The sequence below is a fragment of the Cynocephalus volans genome, chromosome 6 (assembly GCF_027409185.1).
Source record: "Cynocephalus volans isolate mCynVol1 chromosome 6, mCynVol1.pri, whole genome shotgun sequence".
Classification (NCBI taxonomy): domain Eukaryota; kingdom Metazoa; phylum Chordata; class Mammalia; order Dermoptera; family Cynocephalidae; genus Cynocephalus; species Cynocephalus volans.
In genome coordinates, this window is record NC_084465.1 from 7,470,394 (window position 1) to 7,491,775 (window position 21,382).

The 21,382-nt window shown below is 45.3% G+C and overlaps 1 protein-coding gene across 1 annotated transcript in view; it reads right to left on the minus strand.

Moving 5' to 3' along the window:
- Positions 1 to 21,188, minus strand: part of AOC1 (amine oxidase copper containing 1) — a 39,296-nt gene extending 18,108 nt beyond the window's left edge. The window contains exons 1-3 of the mRNA XM_063100974.1: positions 21,108 to 21,188; positions 17,420 to 17,601; positions 16,372 to 16,440 (exon numbers count right to left, since the gene is read on the minus strand). Of these exons, the coding sequence (XP_062957044.1) occupies positions 16,372 to 16,440; positions 17,420 to 17,601; positions 21,108 to 21,188 (332 nt within the window). The remainder of the gene's footprint in view (positions 1 to 16,371; positions 16,441 to 17,419; positions 17,602 to 21,107) is intronic.
- Positions 21,189 to 21,382: the final 194 nt, after the last annotated feature.

Sequence of the window (21,382 nt, forward strand, 5' to 3'; positions counted from 1 at the left end):
AAGTCCTGTACAGAAAGTGAAAGCTCAACAGAGATCACACACCCTGTGGTACATGATCCACCAGCCCAGCAGAGTACAAGCTGACCAGAAAGGTGGATACCCGGAGAAGCCCAAGACCCGAGGCAACCACACACACAAGACACTAGAGGCCAACTGAGCAGTCATGGCGGGAGCCATACCAAATTGGCAACCACAGCAACATCCTAGTTAGTCATTAGTCTCAAACCGGTGGACTGTGAAACCCCCTGCCACAATGAATAAACACCAAAAAAAAGACACCAGAAATACAAAAAAATCAAGAAAGTACACCACCAAAAGTTAATAAATCTCATACTCTAGATCCTATAGAACAAGAAGCCCTTGAAATAACTGACAAGGAATTTCGAGTGATAATTCTAAGGAAACTGAATGAGATACAAGAAAACTCAGCTAGACATCATGATGAAATGAGGGAAAGTATACAGGATCTGAAAGAGGAAATATACAAGGAAATCAATGTCCTGAAAAAAAATGTAGCAGAACTTGCTGAACTGAAGAAGTTATTCAGCGAAATAAAAAACACAACGGAGAGTTTAACCAGCAGGCTTGTCGAAGTTGAAGAGAGAACCTCTGAACTTGAAGATGGGCTGTTTGAAATAACACAAGCAGACAAAAAGAAAGAAAAAAGAATCAAGGACATGGAAGAAAATCTGAGAGAGATATCAGACAACCTCAAGCGCTCAAATATCCGAGTCATGGGTATTCCAGAAGGGGAGGAAAATGGAGATTCCATTGAAAACATATTCAACAAAATAGTGGCAGAAAACTTCCCAGGTATAGGAAAAATCACAGATCTTCAGATCCAGGAAGCTCAACGATCTCCAAACGTATTCAACCCAAAAAGGCCTTCTCCAAGACATGTCATAGTCAAATTGGCAAAACTCAGAGACAAAGAGAGAATCTTAAAAGCTGCAAGAGAGAAGCGTCAAATCACCTATAAGGGAGCCCCAATCAGGTTAACATCAGACTTTTCATCACAAACCCTAAAAGCTAGAAAGGAATGGGATGATATTTTCAAAACACTAAAAGACAAAGATTGCCAGCCAAGAATACTCTACCCTGCAAGGCTATCCTTCCGAAATGAGGGGCAAATAGTATATTTCTCAGACAAACAAAAACTGCGGGAGTTCACTACCACAAGACCACCCTTACAAGAAATCCTCAAGGGAGTACTGGGTTTGGTTCCTGAAAAATAACTACCACTGCCATAAAAACCTAAGAAAAATCTAAACCCGCTAGTACAATAAAAATGGCATTCATGAAGAGAAAACAAGCTAACAAAAACACTATCTACAACCTAAGGAACCAACAAACAAAGAAACCAAACAGTAAATCAGAAAGCAAGGAACAAAAGACACCTAAGACAACCAAACAACCAATAAAATGCTAGGAATAAATCAACACCTTTCAATAACAACTCTTAATGTTAAAGGCTTAAATTCCCCAATTAAAAGACACAGACTGGCTGACTGGATCAAAAAGCAGGACCCAACTATATGCTGCCTACAAGAGACCCACCTCACCCATAAAGATTCACACAGACTAAGAGTGAAAGGATGGAAAAAGATTTACCATGCAAACAGAAAAGAAAAACGAGCTGGAGTGGCTATTCTTATATCTGACAAAATAGACTTTAAACTAAAAACCATAAAAAGAGACAATGAGGGACACTACTTAATGATAAAAGGACTGATCCATCAAGAAGACATAACAATCATAAATATGTATGCACCCAATGTTGGAGCAGCCAGATTTATAAAACAAACTCTATTAGACCTAAAGAAGGAAATAGACACTAATACCATAATAGCAGGGGACCTGAACACTCCACTGTCAATATTAGACAGATCATCTAGGCAAAGAATCAGTAGAGAAACACAAGATCTAAACAAGACTCTAGACCAATTGGAATTGGCAGATATCTATAGAACATTCCACCCAACAACCTCAGAATATTCATTCTTCTCATCAGCACATGGATCATTCTCCAGGATAGATCACATATTAGGTCACAAATCAAGTCTCAATAAATTCAAAAAAATTGGAATTATCCCATGTATCTTCTCAGACCACAATGGATTAAAACTAGAAATTAATAACAAACAAAACTCTGGAAACTATACAAACACATGGAAATTAAACAGCATTCTACTTAATGACATATGGGTCCAAGAAGAAATCAAGCAGGAAATCAAAAAGTTTATTGAAACTAATGAAAACAATGATACATCATACCAAAACCTGTGGGATACTGCAAAAGCAGTATTGAGGGGAAAATTTATTGCATTAAATGCTCACTTCAGAAGAATGGAAAGATGGCAAGTGAACAACCTAACACTTCACCTTAAAGAACTAGAAAAACAAGAACAATCCAATCCTAAAGTTAGCAGACGGAAAGAAATCATTAAGATCAGAGCAGAACTGAATGAAATTGAAAACCAAAAAACAATTCAAAAGATCAACGAATCAAAAAGTTGGTTTTTTGAAAAGATAAATAAAATTGACAAACCATTAGCATGGCTAACAAAAAAAAGAAGAGAGAAGACTCAAATAACAAAAATTAGAAATGAAAAAGGCGACATTACAACTGATTCATCTGAAATACAAGGAATCATTCGAGATTACTATAAACAACTATACGCCAACAAATTTGAAAATCTGGAGGAAATGGATAAATTTCTGGACACACACAAGCTCCCAAAACTGAACCGTGAAGACGTAGAAAATTTGAACAGACCAATAACAATAAAGGAGATTGAAGCTGTTATCAGAAGGCTCCCAACAAAGAAAAGCCCAGGACCAGATGGATTCACAGCAGAATTTTACCAAACATTCAAAGAGGAATTGACACCGATTCTTTACAAACTATTCCAAAAGATTGAAACGGACGCAAATCTCCCAAACTCATTCTATGAAGCAAACATCATCCTGATACCAAAACCAGGTAAAGATATAACCAAAAAAGAAAACTACAGGCCGATATCCTTGATGAATATAGATGCAAAAATCCTCACTAAAATACTAGCAAACAGAATACAGCAACACATACGAAAAATTATTCATCACGATCAAGTGGGATTCATCCCAGGGATGCAAGGTTGGTTCAACATACGCAAATCAATAAATGTGATACACCATATTAATAAACTCAAACACAAGGACCATATGATCATCTCTATAGATGCTGAAAAAGCATTTGATAAAGTTCAGCACTCATTCATGACAAAGACCCTCTATAAGTTAGGTATAGAGGGAAAGTATCTCAACATAATTAAAGCCATATATGACAAGCCCACTGCCAATATCATCCTGAATGGGGAAAAGCTGAAAGCTTTTCCTTTAAGAACAGGCACTAGACAAGGATGCCCACTCTCACCACTCCTATTCAACATAGTGTTGGAAGTACTAGCCAGAGCAATCAGAGAAGAGAAGGAAATAAAGGGCATCCAGATTGGAAAAGATGAAGTCAAACTGTCCCTGTTTGCAGATGACATGATCCTATATATCGAACAGCCTAAAACCTCTACAAAAAAACTGTTGGAATTGATAAATGATTTCAGCACAGTAGCAGGATACAAAATCAACACACAAAAATCAGTAGCATTTCTTTTCTCCAATAGTGAACATGCAGAAGGAGAAATCAAGAAAGCCTGCCCATTTACAATAGCCACCAAAAAAATAAAATACTTAGGAATAGAGTTAACCAAGGAGGTGAAAAATCTCTATAATGAGAACTACAAACCACTGCTGAGAGAAATTAGAGAGGATACAAGAAGATGGAAAGATATTCCATGCTCTTGGATTGGAAGAATCAACATAGTGAAAATGTCCATACTACCCAAAGTGATATACAAATTCAATGCAATCCCCATCAAAATTCCAAAGACATTTTTCTCAGAAATGGAAAAAACTATTCAGACATTTATATGGAACAATAAAAGACCACGAATAGCCAAAGCAATGCTCAGCAAAAAAAATAAAGCTGGAGGCATAACACTACCTGACTTTAAGCTACACTACAAAGCTATAATAACCAAAACAGTATGGTACCGGCATAAAAACAGACACACTGACCAATGGAATAGAATAGAGAATCCAGAAATCAACCCACACACTTACTGCCATCTGACCTTTGACAAAGGCACCAAGCCTATTCACTGGGGAAGGGACTGCCTCTTCAGCAAGTGGTGCTGGGATAACTGGATATCGATATGCAGGAGAATGAAACTAGATCCATACCTCTCACCGTATACTAAAATCAACTCAAAATGGATTAAGGATTTAAATATACACCCTGAAACAATAAAACTTCTTAAAGAAAACATAGGAGAAACACTTCAGGAAATAGGACTGGGCACAGACTTCATGAATACGACCCCAAAAGCACGGGCAACCAAAGGAAAAATAAACAAATGGGATTATATCAAACTAAAAAGCTTCTGCACAGCAAAAGAAACAATTAAAAGAGTTAAAAGACAATCAACAGAGTGGGAGAAAATATTTGCAAAATATACATCTGACAAAGGATTAATATCCAGAATATATAAGGAACTCAAACAACTTTACAAGAAGAAAACAAGCAACCCAATTAAAAAATGGGCAAAAGAGCTAAGTAGGCATTTCTCTAAGGAAGATATCCAAATGGCCAACAGACATATGAAAAAATGCTCAACATCACTCAGCATCCGGGAAATGCAAATCAAAACCACATTGAGATACCATCTAACCCCAGTTAGGATGGCTAAAATCCAAAAGACTCTGAACGATAAATGCTGGCGAGGCTGCGGAGAAAAAGGAACTCTCATACATTGTTGGTGGGACTGCAAAATGGTGCAGCCTCTATGGAAAATGGTATGGAGGTTCCTTAAACAATTGCAAATAGATCTACCATACGACCCAGCCATCCCACTGTTGGGAATATACCCAGAGGAATGGAAATCATCAAGTCGAAGGTATACCTGTTCCCCAATGTTCATCGCAGCACTCTTTACAATAGCCAAGAGTTGGAACCAGCCCAAATGTCCATCATCAGATGAGTGGATACGGAAAATGTGGTACATCTACACAATGGAATACTACTCAGCTATAAAAACGAATGAAATACTGCCATTTGCAACAGCATGGATGGACCTTGAGAGAATTATATTAAGTGAAACAAGTCAGGCACAGAAAGAGAAATACCACATGTTCTCACTTATTGGAGGGAGCTAAAAATTAATATATAAATTCACACACACACATACACACACACACACACAAACCGGGGGGGGGGGGGAAGAAGATATAACAACCACAATTATTTGAAGTTGATACAACAAGCAAACAGAAAGGACATTGTTGGGGCGGAGGGGGGAGGGAGAAGGGAGGGAGGTTTTGGTGATGGGGAGCAATAATCAGCTACAATGTATATCGACAAAATAAAATTAAAAAAAAAAAAAAAAAAAAAAAGAACCACGACCAGCTGAGGTGCTCGCTAAAGGCAAAGGGAATACAGAGTGGGCAGTAGAAGAAGGAAGTTACAAATACCAGCTTAGACCACGTGGCCATTTACAGAACCAAAGACTGTTATTGTCCTCCCTACTGTGTTAAGAACATCTGTGTGTGTGTGTGTGTACCGTACATATATTTAGCAATTTTGTTCGTTTTTGTTCCTCTTATTCTCATCATAAGACTTATGGACTTTATATCAATATTTAAATATTGTTAGTTTTACATGATACTACTTGTATTTCAGTCATGGGATATCAGGGGAAAAGTCATCTAAGGACTTTGCCTCCTCTTCTGGGAAAGGAATTAAGACGTTTTCAGTCGTATGCAGGCTTAGCTGCATTGTTTTAGGCAGAGCTATTACACGGTTATCGTCCCAATTGAAGATTAAATATGGTTTAAGGAGATAAGTATGGACACCAGGTTGACAAGGGGTGAACTTGTGATGGTTAATTTCTGTTGTCTACTTGACTAGATTAAGGAATACCCAGAAACCTGGAAAAACATTATTTTGGGGGGTGTCCAGGAGGGTGTTTCCAGAAGATACTAGCATGTAAGCCTGAGTGGACTAGATGGTGTGGATTCACCCAGGTTGCTATTAAGATGGCCACACGGATGGTGTATAGGGTGACCTGGGGAAGAGTCTTTATCTAATATCACAGGCTCCTGAGGGCAAGGTCAGCTGGGAGTGGTTTGAGTGAGCGCCATGCGGCTGCATGGTCTCCCAGGCCCCACACTCAGAAGGGCCCTGCACTTAGTTCAATACTCTACTGTTGCTGTCTTAAAATTCTTAACTTTTGAACAAGGGCCCCCCATTTTCATTTTATACTGGGCTGGGCAATTTATGTAGCTGGTCTGGCTTGTGTTCAAAAGGTCAGGGAGGGGTAGGGCGGGGAGATAGGTAGAGGGCAGTAAGGCTAGCCCTTGGCAGCAAATGCAGTGCGATTAGCAGGGTTGATAAAATTCGGGGGTGAGGCTGAATTGCAGAGGGACCTGAGGCCAGGTATCAGGAATATGGTGGCAGCAGCAAAACTGTAACAGGTAATTGAGGCCAAAGTCTCAGATACCTGGCTCCGTGCTCTGATTCCCTCCTCTGATGGTCTGCTCTTTGAGCTGCTTTCCTCTTAGACAACTCTGCATTTGCTGAAGTAATGAGCACTAGGCAAGGGGTGATTTCTCTAAAAGCAAATGGCTCTTTGCAGTGATATAGCACCTGGGTCTGGACGGAGGCAGAGGAGCAAGGCTGGAGGAGCCGGTTGACATTTGCATCCTGTTTGAGCATCAGCAGGCAATGGCTGGGCAGGAAGCCCTCAGGCTACTTGAAAATCCACACTTGAGTCTGCAACCAGCACCAGGCAATGGCAGGAGAGCTTGGCTGAGCTCCTCACCACAGAAGTTGTGCCCCAGGGGCTCTTTCTGCAGCTTACAGACTGCTTATATTTTTGCTAAAGGCTGTGGAATTTTATAAATAGCAAGAGAAAGAAAAAGCACATTATCATACATTATCCACATGAGTACAGGGATGGATGAGGCCCAGGCAAGGAGTTTGGATCAATAGCCAGCCCCGGAATCAAGATCTTAGGGCTTGGAGGGGCTGGGCTTGGAGACCATCACGAGATGAAGTTTCGGGAGCTGTACTCAAGCTCCGCAAGCTGGCTCCGTCCTTGCTCTCCATTTGATTTGTGCCCCACTAGGATTTGGTAAAGTTTGTTTTACAAGTTTCAGCCTGTGTGAGCCATGCTAAGGAGAAGTGAGGCCAGGGAACCTAAAGGAGGTGACATTTAGGGGACACACAGGGGAAGTTCTGGGTTGGGCTAAGGAATGAATACCAATGACCACGTCCACCGTTCACTGTGGGCCCTGGCACCACCGTGCTGGGGACTTGTGCACGTGACCTTGTTTAATCCTAGAGATAACCCTGCACAGCAGGCATTGTCCCTGAGGTTGTACGACTAGAAAGTGGCAAAACCATGAGTTGAACCAGGGGATCTCAGGCTCTCAAACCCGCAGCCATCCACTGAAGGATACTTTTTCCCTGTGGCAGGGGGCTGTCAGACCTATAAGGGGCATTTCTTTCAAAGGGTCCTAGGGGCAAGTGAGGACCTTTCTCTACAAATGAGTTGTGTCCTAATCCTTCAACCTCCTCTATGCTCTTCGTGCTTGCGGGCAGCCTCACAAATCTGTTTCTGGAAAGAGGCTTTGTGTCTATGCTAGGATAGGTGTTTGAGAAGAAAGACCCCCTGTGCCAGCAAGTATGCCACACTTACAAGGAGGCCATTGTCAGCATTTTTACACACTTTAAAAATCTTCAGACAAATATTACACCCTGAGTATATCTTTTACCAACTCAATGGCATTATAACTTATCCTGGAAGGCAGGGCTCAAGTCTGAAAAATTAGCCTTTTGTAGGGATTTAGAACTTTCTTGCACCCAAATAGTTGCCTAACCTCTGATTTTAAGCTATCGGAATCTGTCTGATAGAAACCCAAATTCCATGCCCTGGAGGCCTTACCCTTGTCCCTACCCAGTGGCCCCAGTGGAGGGTGGGTTTGAAGACTTCTCAAGCTTCAGGGAAGTTCATCTTAAGGGGCAGCCCTGAGCAGCTCCAAAGCCAGAAAGAGGAAGATGAAGCTGCTGATCATGTTTAAGGAGCTCACTCGGGGGCATGATGGGGACTTCCACGGGCAACTTAGACTGCGCTGATCACGCAGACCCTGTTCTAAGTGCTGTGTGTGTATCTCATTTCACCTTCCTGACAATCTTCTGAGACAGGCATTATTACAGTCCCACTTCCCAAAGGAGGGCACCTGTCCCTGAACATCCAATTCTTCCTTGTCGGGGCTGGGCCCTGGGCCAGCCTCACCCAGCATCCCTGTAAAACCCTATTTTCCAATACCTGTCAGGCCCTGGAAGCGTCTGGACTCAGTCCTTGTTCCAGTCCATTAGTGGGTGGTTTTTCAGCCCCCTCAGGATACAAGGCCAAGGAGGGATCGAGCTGTCTGGGGACAGCAGGCCTTATGCCTGACTTGAAGAAGCTCTTTTATTTATTTTATTCTTGTGGGTTGGGGTGTGGGGTGGCCAAGCTGCTGGTTCTGTGTCCAATCCCCACTCCGGATGTGTCTCCAGTGGGAGGGCTCCTCTCCCCTGGGAGTTTAATGGTGCTTTAGAAGGAATGCCTGGTGGTTTCAGACACCGAGAAGGTCCCTCCCTCAAGCCGGTCTGCTGGACTTTCACCGGGTCCTCTGAGGGACGACACCAACCTCACAGTGCAGGACCAGAATGGCCACTGCCCAGCATGGGCCTTCAAGTGCCTCAGCAGGTTGCCTTTGCTCTGGACAGAATTTGAGGCTTCTATGGAATTACAGAAGATGATGAACTGGTGTTTTTCACAGGCCTTCGTGGCTTTGGAGGTCTGTGAGCACTCAGGGTATGAAGGACCTCTCTGCCAAAGGGCTGTACACTTTTCCAAAGAAGCAAGGTCTTGGTCAGGCTGGGCCTCTTGTTTGTCAGCTTGGCAAATTCCACTCAGGTTCCTGAGCCAAGAACATCTCCCTGAATTTGGGTGATCACTGGGTTTTTCTCTTGCTCAGGGAAAGAGCCATGATTCTGGTTTCCTGGCTTTTCCTTGGGTTTGTCCCTCAGGCTGTCTGTACCTGACACAGGCACAGGAGGTCCGGAGCATCTTCCTGTCTCAGCAGCGTGGGTCTCATGGGAGACCGTGTAACTGCTTGCTTAGTCCTTAGAGTCCTTTTCTGCGTCCTTGTTTTTTAGGGTTTTGGTTTCTAAGGGAAGCAGCCCTAGCCTGCAAGTCCCTCTCTGGATTTCACTGACTGAGAGAAGGTGACTGAGGGAGCCATGAAGATCCTAATGAACCATCAGTGGAGGCCACGGAGCTGCTGAAGTCCCCCACCCTGGACCAGACCCACCGGGGGCTGTTCTCCCCCTGACTGCACACTGGAATCTTTGGGGACTGTCCCTGACTATGGGTGCCCTAGGGTCCCACCCCTGAATCTGATTTAGTTGGTCTGGAGGAGGCCTGGGCTTGCGGGTTTTAAAAGTTCCCAGTGATTCTAAGGTGCGGTGGAGATGCAGAACCACTGAGGGAGCAGCTGCACAGTTGTGGGAGAACTTACACGGCCCCTCTGATCCTGCTTGTGGAAATCCGCTTTGCTTTTCAAAGTGAAACAGCAAATTCTCATTAAGTTCAAGTTTCTGATCTTTACAATACTTGCTTCTAAGGGGCTAAAATTTCCACTTGCTATGTCGTGTGGTGACGGGGAGCCTGGCAAGAACCTAGGACGAGTGTCTAGGCAGGCGCTGTCATGGGCGGGATGGTGCCCCTGAAACTCACATGTCGAAGCCCTAACCCCCACTACCTTAGAATGTGCCTGTATTTGTGCAGAGGGACTTAAGTTAAAATGAGATTGTTAGGGTGGACCCTAGTCCAGTGTGACTGGTGTCCTTACAAGAAGCGATTAGGACAGAGACAGATGCCAGAGATGTGCATGCAGAAGGGAGAGGCCATGTGAGGACACAGGGAGAAGGTGGCCATCTGCGAGCCAAGGAGAGAGGCCTCAGGAACAACCAAACCTTCCAATGCCTTGATCTTGGGCTTGTAGCCTCCAGAACTGTGAGAGATAAATGGCTGTTGTTTAAGCCATCCAGTCTGTGGTAGTTTGTTATGGCAACCTGACCATAACAACGCAGGCACCAAACCGAGAGCCGGCTGTCACTGTCCCATGGAGTCAAGGCTCAGAGGAAAGGGCCGGACAGGAAGCAGTGGGGAAGGGGAGGTGGGAGTGGGAGGACGTCACTCTAATCTCTGCCCCACCTCCCCATGCTGGCCAGGCCAGGGCCTGTGCTCTGGGTTGCCGTTGGCTGTGGATAAAGTCAGGGGCACGTGTTTGCTGCCTCCGAGGGCTGAGCTCAGCAAACGCTGAGGAGGCCTCAGCTTGCCCCGGGAAGGGTGAGCCAGCTGCGAGGCTGGGAGTGCAGAGGATCGACACGACCCACCCGGCCTGGAATCTCAGAACCCTCTCAGGGGGCAGGTCCAGGAGCTTTTGTCAAGATGGCTTTCCCTCAGTCCATCTTGGTCACACTGTGAACCTGTAGAAAACTAGGCCAGGTCTGCTTAGCTGGATTGAGAAACCGAATTATTGTTTTTCTATTTCTGGGCAAAATGTGCATAATGCATTTGTGTGTGTGTGTGTCTATCTATGACGAGTAGAAGGAATCACAGAAAAATATTAACAACCATTATCTCTGGGGTGTGAAATTATGGGTAATTTTTGTCTTCTTGATATACTTTACCATATTTTCAAACTTTCTCCAATGGGCATGTATTCTTTATTTTGTAACCAGAAAAAAGCAATAAAAAATGACAAAAACACTGTAATCAAGAAGCCCAAGTTCTTGAAGAATGGACCACTCTGAAGAAAAGATACATAGAAAAAACAGGAAAAAATGACATTAGGATATTCCTCACAGTTGCTGCTGGATTCTTAACCTCTTTAGGCTCTAGATTGGCTCCAAATGAGAAAATTTAGGAACCTCAAGACCACGTTGGAGCCAGTGTGAGAGTGAAAGCCATGACCCGACCCCAGGGCACAGCACATCTTCGTGCACCCAGGGTTGCGGGCAGCTGGTGGCCCTCTCCCCCGTGGCCTGATAAAGCTTCTCAGACATTAGACCACATTCTGCCCCTCCCTGGAGAGGCGAGCTTCCGAGTTCCTCAAACAGTAACCGAAGCAAGTTACTAGTGAAAGTCATCGGCTCTTCTCACAAGTGGGCAGCTGAGAGTCACCACCCATCTGTCCGCTGCGCTCATGTCAGTCTCAGAACAAAGCCAGTTTCTCTCTTCAGTTGAAATGCAGAGAAACCAAGGCTTTGCTGGTGTGGGCCAATTGCATCATTATTTAATAAATTCCCTCATTCATTTATTCCACAAATGTCGATTAAGCCCTAAGTATCAGACACACTGTGCCAGGTACTGTGCTAAGTGCTTCATGTGTGTATTTTATTTGCTCCTTATGACCCTCTGAGGGACATCACATGACCGATGAAGATGCTTGAACCAGAATTTCTACCCACCCTGGCTCTGGTTCCAGATCCTGCACATCTCTCCTGCCCTAATCCTGCCCGAGGTGTAGATGTGTGGACATGAAAAGCCCTGGCTCCTGCCTTGGGGGCATGGGCTCAAGTGAGGAGAGGCAGACCTGTAAACAAGTAAGGGTCATAAGATGGTCAGGTGCAGAGACCAAAGTGTGTTCAGGGCACGAGGAGGGAGCGGCCCACCCGCCCAGGGGCAGGGCAGAGGTTTATGAACTGCTTCCCTGGGGGTGGCCTTGTGAGGCCGATGAGTGCGACTGATTGTGTGTGAGGGAACAGAAGCTGGTGGTGAGGAGCTTACTACAGGCCAAAGGAGCAATGGCAGCAGCGGGTGCAGAAGTACAGACATCCTGGGACTGGCCAGGTGCAACAAAAAGAGAAAGAAAGAAAAAGAAGTACAGATGGACGCTGGAAACAGCCTGGAGTCCACCAGTCCATCAGCAGGAGAATGGACAGCTAAGCTGACTGTCATCTAGTGGAATATTACTCAGCAATAGAAAGGAACACTCTGACATCGAGACACACAGCATGGACGGGTCCCAATGACATTGTGCAAAGAGAAGTCAGATTCAAAGGATGAAGTCTTGTATTATTCCATTCGTAGGACATTCTGAAGAGGCAAAAAGAGTAGTGGTTGCCTCTGGGGGGTGGAGTGGAAGTGGGGACTGACTGAGAGGGTCACGAGGGAACTTTCTGGGGTGTCAGTAGTGCTCTGTATCTTGAGGGGAGTTTGGGTTACACAAGTGTATGCGTTTGCAAAAACTCATCAAATAGTGCATGTGGTCGGCTGAATAATGGCTCCCCATGAACGCCATGTCCTGATTGCCAGGACTTGTGAATCTGTTACTTCACATGGCAAAGGGACTCTGTAGACGTCATTAAACTGTGGACTTTGAGATGGGGGGATCATGCTGGATGATCCGGGTGAGCCCGATGGGATCACAGTCCTCATAAGAAGAAGGCAGGAGATGAAGTGAGTGGCAGGAGACGTAACAACGGAAGCAGGAAGGGGTCATGAGCCAAGGATAGCTCTTTTCCACTTTTTTGTACGTTTGGAAATTTTCATAGTAATATTTTGGAGGAAAAGGCAGAGGCTTGACCCTCGCTGGCGTGGTCAGGAGCTGTGAGCAGCTCTGCACGGCTGGGGTGTCCCTACTGGGCAGGAGCCGTCGGCCAGTAAGCGTAAGAGTGCTGGGGGGGGGGGCGTGGGAAGGAGACTTGGAGGCAGCGAGGAGCTTCCGACAGGGAGCAACAGACAGGATTTGTGTTTTCACCTCTCCCTGCACAAGTCACACCCGGCCTGAAGTTTCCAAACAGCTTTTACTTGATAGGAAATGCAGACCATTTGGAAGGGAGTTAGGAGATGAGTCAGCATGAGTGGGAAAGGCTGCCCCTCAGCCTCTCCCTCCCCATCAGTGGGGGAGCCAAGCCCAGGGCTCCTTCAGCAACACACACAGACTCGAGAGCTGGTAGTTTGTAGAGAAAGGGCAGTTAATTCTAGCCGTATGTTTAAGGCCTACCTGTTCTTGGGGGTAAACTACATGAAGAAAAAAAAGCAATATATAAAACCCTGGTATAGACTGAGTAACTGAGGTCTTTATTCAGCAAAGTGATTATGAAAAAGCCCAGGATCAGGAGTCGAAGTGGTTTCACATCTCAGTTATGACATTTTCTAGCTGTGTGGTCTTAGACAAGTTACTAAACTTCTCTGAGCCTTAGTTTCTTAGTTGCAAAATGGGAATAACACTAGTCAGGGCCTCATTGAGTTGCTGCAAGGATTGTAATAAATGAGGTCAGAGTATTCACCATAAAGTACCAGGTGGTGCCTGGCGTGTGGTCAGTGCTCAGGAAGTGTCCAGCAATATCACAGTTGTTCACGGCTACGTTGCAACAAATAGCATGGGAGCAGGGAACTCATCTGTGCTCCTGGCTTATGCCATCCCTCCAGTGTCTTGAAAATGATTGTTAAATGTGTATCTTTAGTCTAGACTATCCTGAACTTCAGACCTACACCCCCAGTTTCCTCATGGGCATTTTAACTTGCCTGTTCCACAGGTACAGCAAATTCAACAAACTCCCAGCAGAGCATATTGCTCTGTGCCTCCCTGATCACGGGGAGTGTCACCACCGTCCACCCAAATGCATCGGAGAGTCCTGCCAGACTCACGCTTCTTCGCCTGCCAGCCACACCCAACGCACCAGAAGTCCTATTTCCTAAGAATTTCCTTCATTTATCTCCTCCACTCCACTTCCCCTGCTATTGTTTTGGTTTATGCTTTCATTACATTTTACCTAAATTCCTGCAGTAGACTCCTCCTGGTCTTCCTGCTCCCAAACATGCCTCCTCCAATTTGTCCCCACTAGAGTGACCTTTCTACAGTGGAAATCTGACCATCTGCTGCCCTGCCCAAGTCCTCCAGAGGCCCCTCACTGGGATATGTGGGCTCATGTGCACCTCTGTGCCCTGACCTTCAGTCACAGCAATACCAGGCTACCTATGCTCCTCTCAGTCTCTGCACACATCTCTCTGCCTGGAGTATTCCACACCTCCTGACCTTTGCCTCCCTCGATCATTTCCTTCCTCAGGCTGTGACCCCACCTGGTGTTGGCATCTGTATTGGTATGTCTCCATTGCTTATAACAAAGTACCTGGAACTGGGTAATTTATAAAGAAAACAGAATTTATTGCTTACAGTTTTGGAGGCTGAGAAGTCCAATAGTCCAGGGAAAACATCTGGTGAGGTGACTCTACAGCAATGCAGGGTATCACATGGTGAGAATGGCAGAGCAGAGAGAGAGAGAGAGACTAACCTCCTCATTCACTGTCCTTTTAAAGCCACCAGAACCACTCCCATTATTCCAAGTAAGGATCAATTCTTTCAGGAGGGTACAGTCCTCACAATCCAATCACCTCTCCAAGGCCCCACCTTTCAACTACCACAATAGGATTTCCCACCCTCTTAACACTGGGGACCAAGTGGGGACCAAGCCTCCAATGCACTAAACTTTGGGGGGACACAATTCAATCCATAATATTCTTCCCCTGCTTCCCCAAAACTCATGTCCTTTTCACATACAAATACATTCATTTCATCCCCAAAGTCTTGACTTTTTTCAACTCAAAAAGTCCAAAGTCTCAAGGTCCCCTCTGTGAAATCAAAACATGTTATCTACTTCCAAGGTACAATGGTGGGACAAACATAGGGTACATATTCCCATTCAAAAAAGGAAGAAATAGGCCAAAAGAAAGGGGTAACATGTCCCAAACAAGTTCAAAACCCAGCAAAGCAGGCATCACATCTCAAAGCTTGTGAATCACGTACCTTGACTCCGTGCTTGGCATTCTCTGCACACTGGTACAGGGCTTGTGTCCCCAAGTCCTCTGGCAGCTCTGCTCCTATGGCTTTCCTGGTCTCAGGACATGCTTCAGCTCTCACAGGCTGGTGTTGCAAGTAGCCATGCAGCTTCCTGAATGCTTTGCTGCTTATAAATCTCTTCTGCCAAATACCCTGGGTCAGCACCTTGAAGTTCCACATTCCATACAACTTTTGGGGCATGAACAGAATGCAGCCAAATTCCTTGCTAGTTCATAGCAGGGGTGATCTTTGCCCCAGTTTCCAATAAGTTCCTTCTCACTTACGTCTGAGTTCTTTTCAGAATGGCCTTTATTGTCCATATTCTATCAGCATTCTGCTCTCACTGTTTAACCAGTCTCCAAGAACTTCTAAATTCCTGACCAGCATCTAGGCTTTTCCTAGCCTGTTCCTTCAAATTCCTCCAGCTCAACACCCAATTCCAAAGCTGCTTTGACATTTTCAGGTATTTGTTATAAGCAACACCCCACTTCTCTGGTACCAATTTTCTGTATTAGTACATCTCTGTTGCTTATAACAAAATACCTGGAACTGGGTAATTTATAAAGAAAACAAAATTTATTGCTTACAGTTTTGGAGGCTGGGAAGTTCAGAGAACACATCTGGTGGGGTGACTCTACAGCAATGCTTGTTGTCACATGGTGAAAATGGTGGAGCAGAGAGAGAGAGAGAGAGAGAGAGAGAGAGAGAGAGAGAGAGAGACTAATCTCATCATTCACGTTCTTTTTAAAGCCACCAGAACCACTCCCATTATTCCAAGAATGGATCAATCCATTCTGGAAGGTTTCCTACCCTTTTAACACTGTCACAGTGGGGACCAACCCTCTGGCACATCAAACTTTGCAGGGACTCAATTCAATCCATAATAGCCTCCGTCATACCCTCACCACTCGTATACTGAGGGACTGTAACCTTCTTCTCTCACCTCTGTCTCTCCTGCCATTAGCTTTTCTGGCACAGTACCACATTGGAGGTACTATGTTTGCATATTGAGTGGAGTTGATTCCAGGCTCAAAGGAGAGTAAAATTGAAGAAAAAGAAAATTCAGTTTGTCAATTAAGGTCCTGTTAGGAAACAGATGGTGTTCTCAAAAGGGGGAATGAAGAGAGGTTTAAAAAGGGCCCATTTACGAAGATGAGGCAGGGTTAGGGAAATCAGCAAGGGATGGCGAGCGCTTTGAAGGCAGCAGCGTTTTCATCCCTAGATGGGAAGAAGCAAGAGGAGGGAGCAATTACTAGGACAGGAGAGACTTGCAGGACAGAGCCACCTGCCAAGATCTGTGGCCCTTGGCAGATGGACAGTGCCGTGCCAGACTATGGCCTGGCACAGAGGAAGCCAGGGGAACAAATACTTTGATCTCACCCACGTGCCAGAGCCACCCACACGCTAAACTCGATCCCACGCCCGTTGATGCAGTCCATAAAGGCCAGCCTGTCAGGGCACAGTGTAGCGTGAGAAGTGTGGAAAGTGGGTCTGCAGGGGCAAGGAAAACATCCCATGCACCTGTGAATCCTGGTTTCTTGCCCATAGACTGGGTCCAGGTCCCCCAATCTGAGCGTGCAGGAGGGAAAGTGCTTGTGTGAGTGTAAACATGGCACCTCCTTTTTCCTGGCTCCATTTTTTTTCAACCAGAACAGCAGCACTAGGAAGTAAGGAAGTCGAGGCACACTCCTGCTCTGGTAGAGCACAGGCACTGGGACCCTGAGAGACACTTTCCTGCTCTCCTTGATATTCTGTTTATTCTATGGCGGACTTCCCATGGTGAGCCAGTGTTCTTTTCTTAAGCCATAAGAAAGCTGGGACTAGGTTCTGTTGTTCATGGCGGTCAGGGGTGAGCACACCTTCTACTGCAAACTCAAGAGTAAACTTTAAGTACCTTTCTCTTGTTTTTGTCTTCAGTTCTGGCCACATGCACTATTAAGAAGCCTCATAAATCAAATTTCAAGGACAGAACCTAATTGGTTTCCACATCCTCTGTTGTGAGCACCCAAACTCAATCCATGTGCTCTGCCTTCAGGCAGAAAACGTCAGGCCCAGAATCACGGGCAGGACTAACCTGAAGAAAGAATTTGGAGTCCCAAAGGAATTCTGTGCCCCCTGCGATCCAGCAATTCCCTGTCCCAGGTAAGGGCATGACAGTAGAGCCTCAGTTCTGTTCTGCACAGGCAAAGGGAACGAGCTCGACCCAGGAGCTGGGTGGAGCTGGCCAATGTCCGAGGACACCCGTCCTCTAGGACATCTCAGGTGGGGAACAGGAGCCTGCTGCAGGCAGGGCCGAGGGAGATGCAAACACACCCGGGACAGTCCCAGCTGCTAGGGCGGCCACGAAGGAAGCGCAGCCTGTAGTCGTCCGCGTCAGAGGGGCGCTTCCTTAGAGAGGACAGCGCTGCCTATTTGGGGAACTACAAACAGATGGGAACAATCTCTGTCCATCGAGATGAGGTCCGACAGATTGCACACGACAGGCGTGGCTGCGGGTGGGGCGCCCGTCGGGGACACGTGCCTTGCCGGCAGCTTCAGCTCCACTGAGGCTCCGGGACCCCTATTGCTGCCGGCGGCCGGGGGACCTCGGCCTGCTCCCCAGCGGCCTTGCTGGCGGGATCCGGGTAGAGTTAAAGGCCCGGGGCGTGTCGGGCCGTGTCCTCAGGTGCGGATCAATCAGCAACTTCCTCGTTGCTAATGGACAACCTGCCTGCCGCTCACTCTCTAACAGCCAGTGAGGAAGGAGCTCCGCTCTAGGCGCCCTAAGCCCCGCCTCCCCGTCTTGGGAGTGCGAACAGCTCCCCCTCCTGGCCTGGTGGCGCAGCGTCGGGGAGCGCGCGGTTTTGGGTTCATTCAGCAGATATTTAATGTGTGTCTACTGTGGGCAGGCTCTGAGCCAGGTGCTGACTTCCTCTACAAGGCAGGGACAGACACGTGTCCCTCAAGCTCACTGGGGATAGCACCACCTTTCTAAATTCCTCTCATCTCTTTTCAGTTCTCTAAACCACATGACCCTTTATGAATTCAGCAGTGGAGTGAGAGTTCACACTGTCGGAGCATTTCTAGCTACTATTGCATTTTTTCTTTTCATTCAGTCTTTACGTTTATCTGAGATAGGAGGCACTCAGATTCCATGGGTTTGGGTTTCAGGACATATCTCTGAGTCTCAAACCACTCCCCAAGGTCTCGGCCCCTCTTTTAGGCCCTCCCCTGGAGGAGAGTCATTGTTGCTTATTGCACCTATTTTCAGCACCAAGACAGGGAGATTGAGCCTACAGGTGGCAGACTTATGTAACTCCAGTGGCTGAGCATGCTCAGTAGAGAGGAGTTTAATGTGACTTACATAACCCCAGTGGCTGAGCATGCTCAGTGTAGTGGAGTTTAGCTTTTGAATGACCTTCCACTGGCCAGCACTGAAGAGCTCTGAATATTTTAAAATTTTTCCAGTGAATATGTTGGAATTTAACCAATGAACATGCTCTAGAAGAGACCAACTGAGCATGTGCAGGACTAGGTTACATAACTGGGAACCATCCCCTTAGTTGAATATTCCTTAGATAGCATGAATATGTATAGATAGTGAAACTATAAAAATCAAATCCTGGTAGAAGGCCGGGCTGTTGATCACTCTGTCTGGAACCAGCCCGCACTTTACCTGTGAGGTGTGTATACTTTACTTTTTGTATTAAACTTGTGTTTGGCAGACTGCTGTTAACTCGGGAACCAGCCTGCTCTTTGTCTGTGAAGTATATTATTTCTTATCTTTGTATTAAACTGGCTGCAACCCGCACTCAGTCTCTGGACCTAGGCTGCACTTTCCCAGTAAAGTATGTATTTCTTATTCTTTACATTAAATCTGTTTTCACTTTTTATTGTGACTCTGCTTTTGAATAGTTTCCTGTGGTGGAGTCACGAACCTGGCAGAGGATGGGGTGGGTTGATGTTGGCTACTGGACCTCCCCAGACCCTCCTCTGATATCATAGCCTCAGCTTCTTGTACTGCATTTTCCAGCATTACCTGGCTTCACATGTTCCTAGAATAGCAGCATTCCTGATGCTGGTTTTATTTATTTTTTCTCCTTGAAAGGGCTGCTCAGCATATGATTCCTCTTCTAAATTGTGGTTCTCAGTTTTGGGGAATGTGTTTCCAGCTTGCTAGACTACTTAACCAGAGGATATGGTTGGGATGTGTCTGTATCCGTGTCTGTGACACTAATGGGACATGATGAACCCCATTTAGGTCTAAAAGACAGACTTTATTACCTAAAGGAGGTGGTCATTTAGCTATGGCTCTTAGATTTGGGTCATATCATTTTTGATATTCAAGTCAGATTATATCCAGATGATATCAAACACCTATCCAAGGCACTGTACCACTTCAATGGAGTTTTCATTCCTTTTGCCCTTAAGATTTGTCTAGAGATCTTTAGCCTGGCAGAATTTTGAGTTCTTTATTTTTCTTTTTAATTATGAAATACATATGCAAATGACATTATGGGTGTATGAATAATTATAAAGCAAACTTGTATAGCACCAAATCAAGAAATAGCTCATTGTCCCAGAAACACCCCCAATCCTCTAACAACCCCCTCCCTTTCTTCTTTGCTCCAGAAGTGACCCATATGATGACTCCTGTGCAAATTACTTCTTTGATTTTCTATAGACTCATTTTTTGCCATCTGTGTATGCATCAACCCCTAAAGGTTATAGATTGGTTTTATATGTTTTGAACTTTATATAAACAGAATCTTACCAAAGGTGTTTTCTCATGTAGTTGTGGGCTATTCACTGCTGTGTAGTTTTCTGCTCTGGGTGTTTGCAACAAGTGGTATATCTCTTCTAGTGATGACCGATATTAGGCTTGTTTCAAGCTTGGGGATATATGAACAATGTATCTATAAGTCTTTCTGTGCACATGAGCTGGTGTGTACACCTTGGAATGCAATGGTGGAGTTATAAGTCACATATTTCAACTTTACTAGTTCATGTATGAACTAGTGGTTGTTTTCGAAGTGTTTCTATCAGTTTACATTCCTGCCAGCAGTGTACAAGAGTTCCCATTGCTCAACATCTTGACCAACACTTGGTATTGTCAGACTTTTACATTTTTGCTAAATATGGTGGATTCGTTTATGTTATATTATTGTGGTTTTAACTTCACTTTACCTGAATATTGATGAGGTTGAACACATTTCCTATGTTTATTGGCCATTTGGATTTGCTTTTATGGTCTGCTCAGGTCTTTGGCCAATTTTTCTGTTGGGTTGTCTGCCGTAATGATTTATAAGAATTCTTCATATGAACTTGCTGGTATTTGACTATTTCTGACCTGCAAAAAATGGTGGTTACATATAGCTCAACTTAACACCTCTGGACACTGGTCCTTTGTTAATTATGTGTTGGGAAATATTTTATCACATTACATGGCTTATCTTTGTGTTTTCTTCCTTTATTCATTATTTGAGCATCAGAAGTTTTTAATTTTAGTGCAATTGGATTTATCAGTCTTTTCCTTTATGGCTGGTGCTTTTTGTGTCTTGTCTAAGAAATCCTTGTCTTTTGGGCTGAAGGTGACCAGACTGTATTGGGGGCTTGAAGCTGTGTTCTTGGGGCATTCCACTTTGGGCCCTGGGTCACACTGCTTCCACTGAGGAGGGGGCAGACCTTGGCTAGGTGGGGGAGGGAAGAGAGGCTGTTCCTGGTCTCTTTCAGTGGTGGCATTCATGTTTCCAAGATCTTTTCCTGCAGATTGTTTCTATAGCCTTCTTTCAAGTGCAGAGGGTCTTCCCAATGAATTGGCAGACCTGTGTCCCACTGGGCCAGGTTTGGGGCAGGACTGAGCTGACAGCACTGTGGATGCTTGGGCAGGGCGGGCTGTGACAGGGGCTGACTCTGGCTCAGAACTAGAAACTCTTTCCTGAAGTGTGTGTCCTGGAGCAGACGAGGCAGGACAGAGAGAAAACTGGCTGGAGACAGTGGTGCATTAGGAAAGACCCCACCTGTCCTCTAATCCTGGGATTTGGGAGGGGGTAGTGGCATAACTCCATGATTGTCACCAGTTGGCTCAAGCGGAGCAGGTGGCGTGGGGTGTGCCTGGTAGAAGAGAGGGAAGATACCATGACTTCTTGGCCCTTACTCCTCAACGTCACCGCAGGCTGGAGGCAGGCGGAAGACTGTCGCACCTGTTTAAGATCCATTTCCGGTACCGACGGTGCCTGCCACACGGGAGGGAGTAGTAGGTATTTGTTCCATCAATGAATAAATAATTTTCAAAGAATTGTGTGAAAAAGTTCATTTTTTCTTTTCTATTTTTTCCTGAAGAAAACTTTTTAAAGCCACTAGGTGGCAGGATGAATCACATCTAGATGGTTTATAAGAGAATTCAGATATG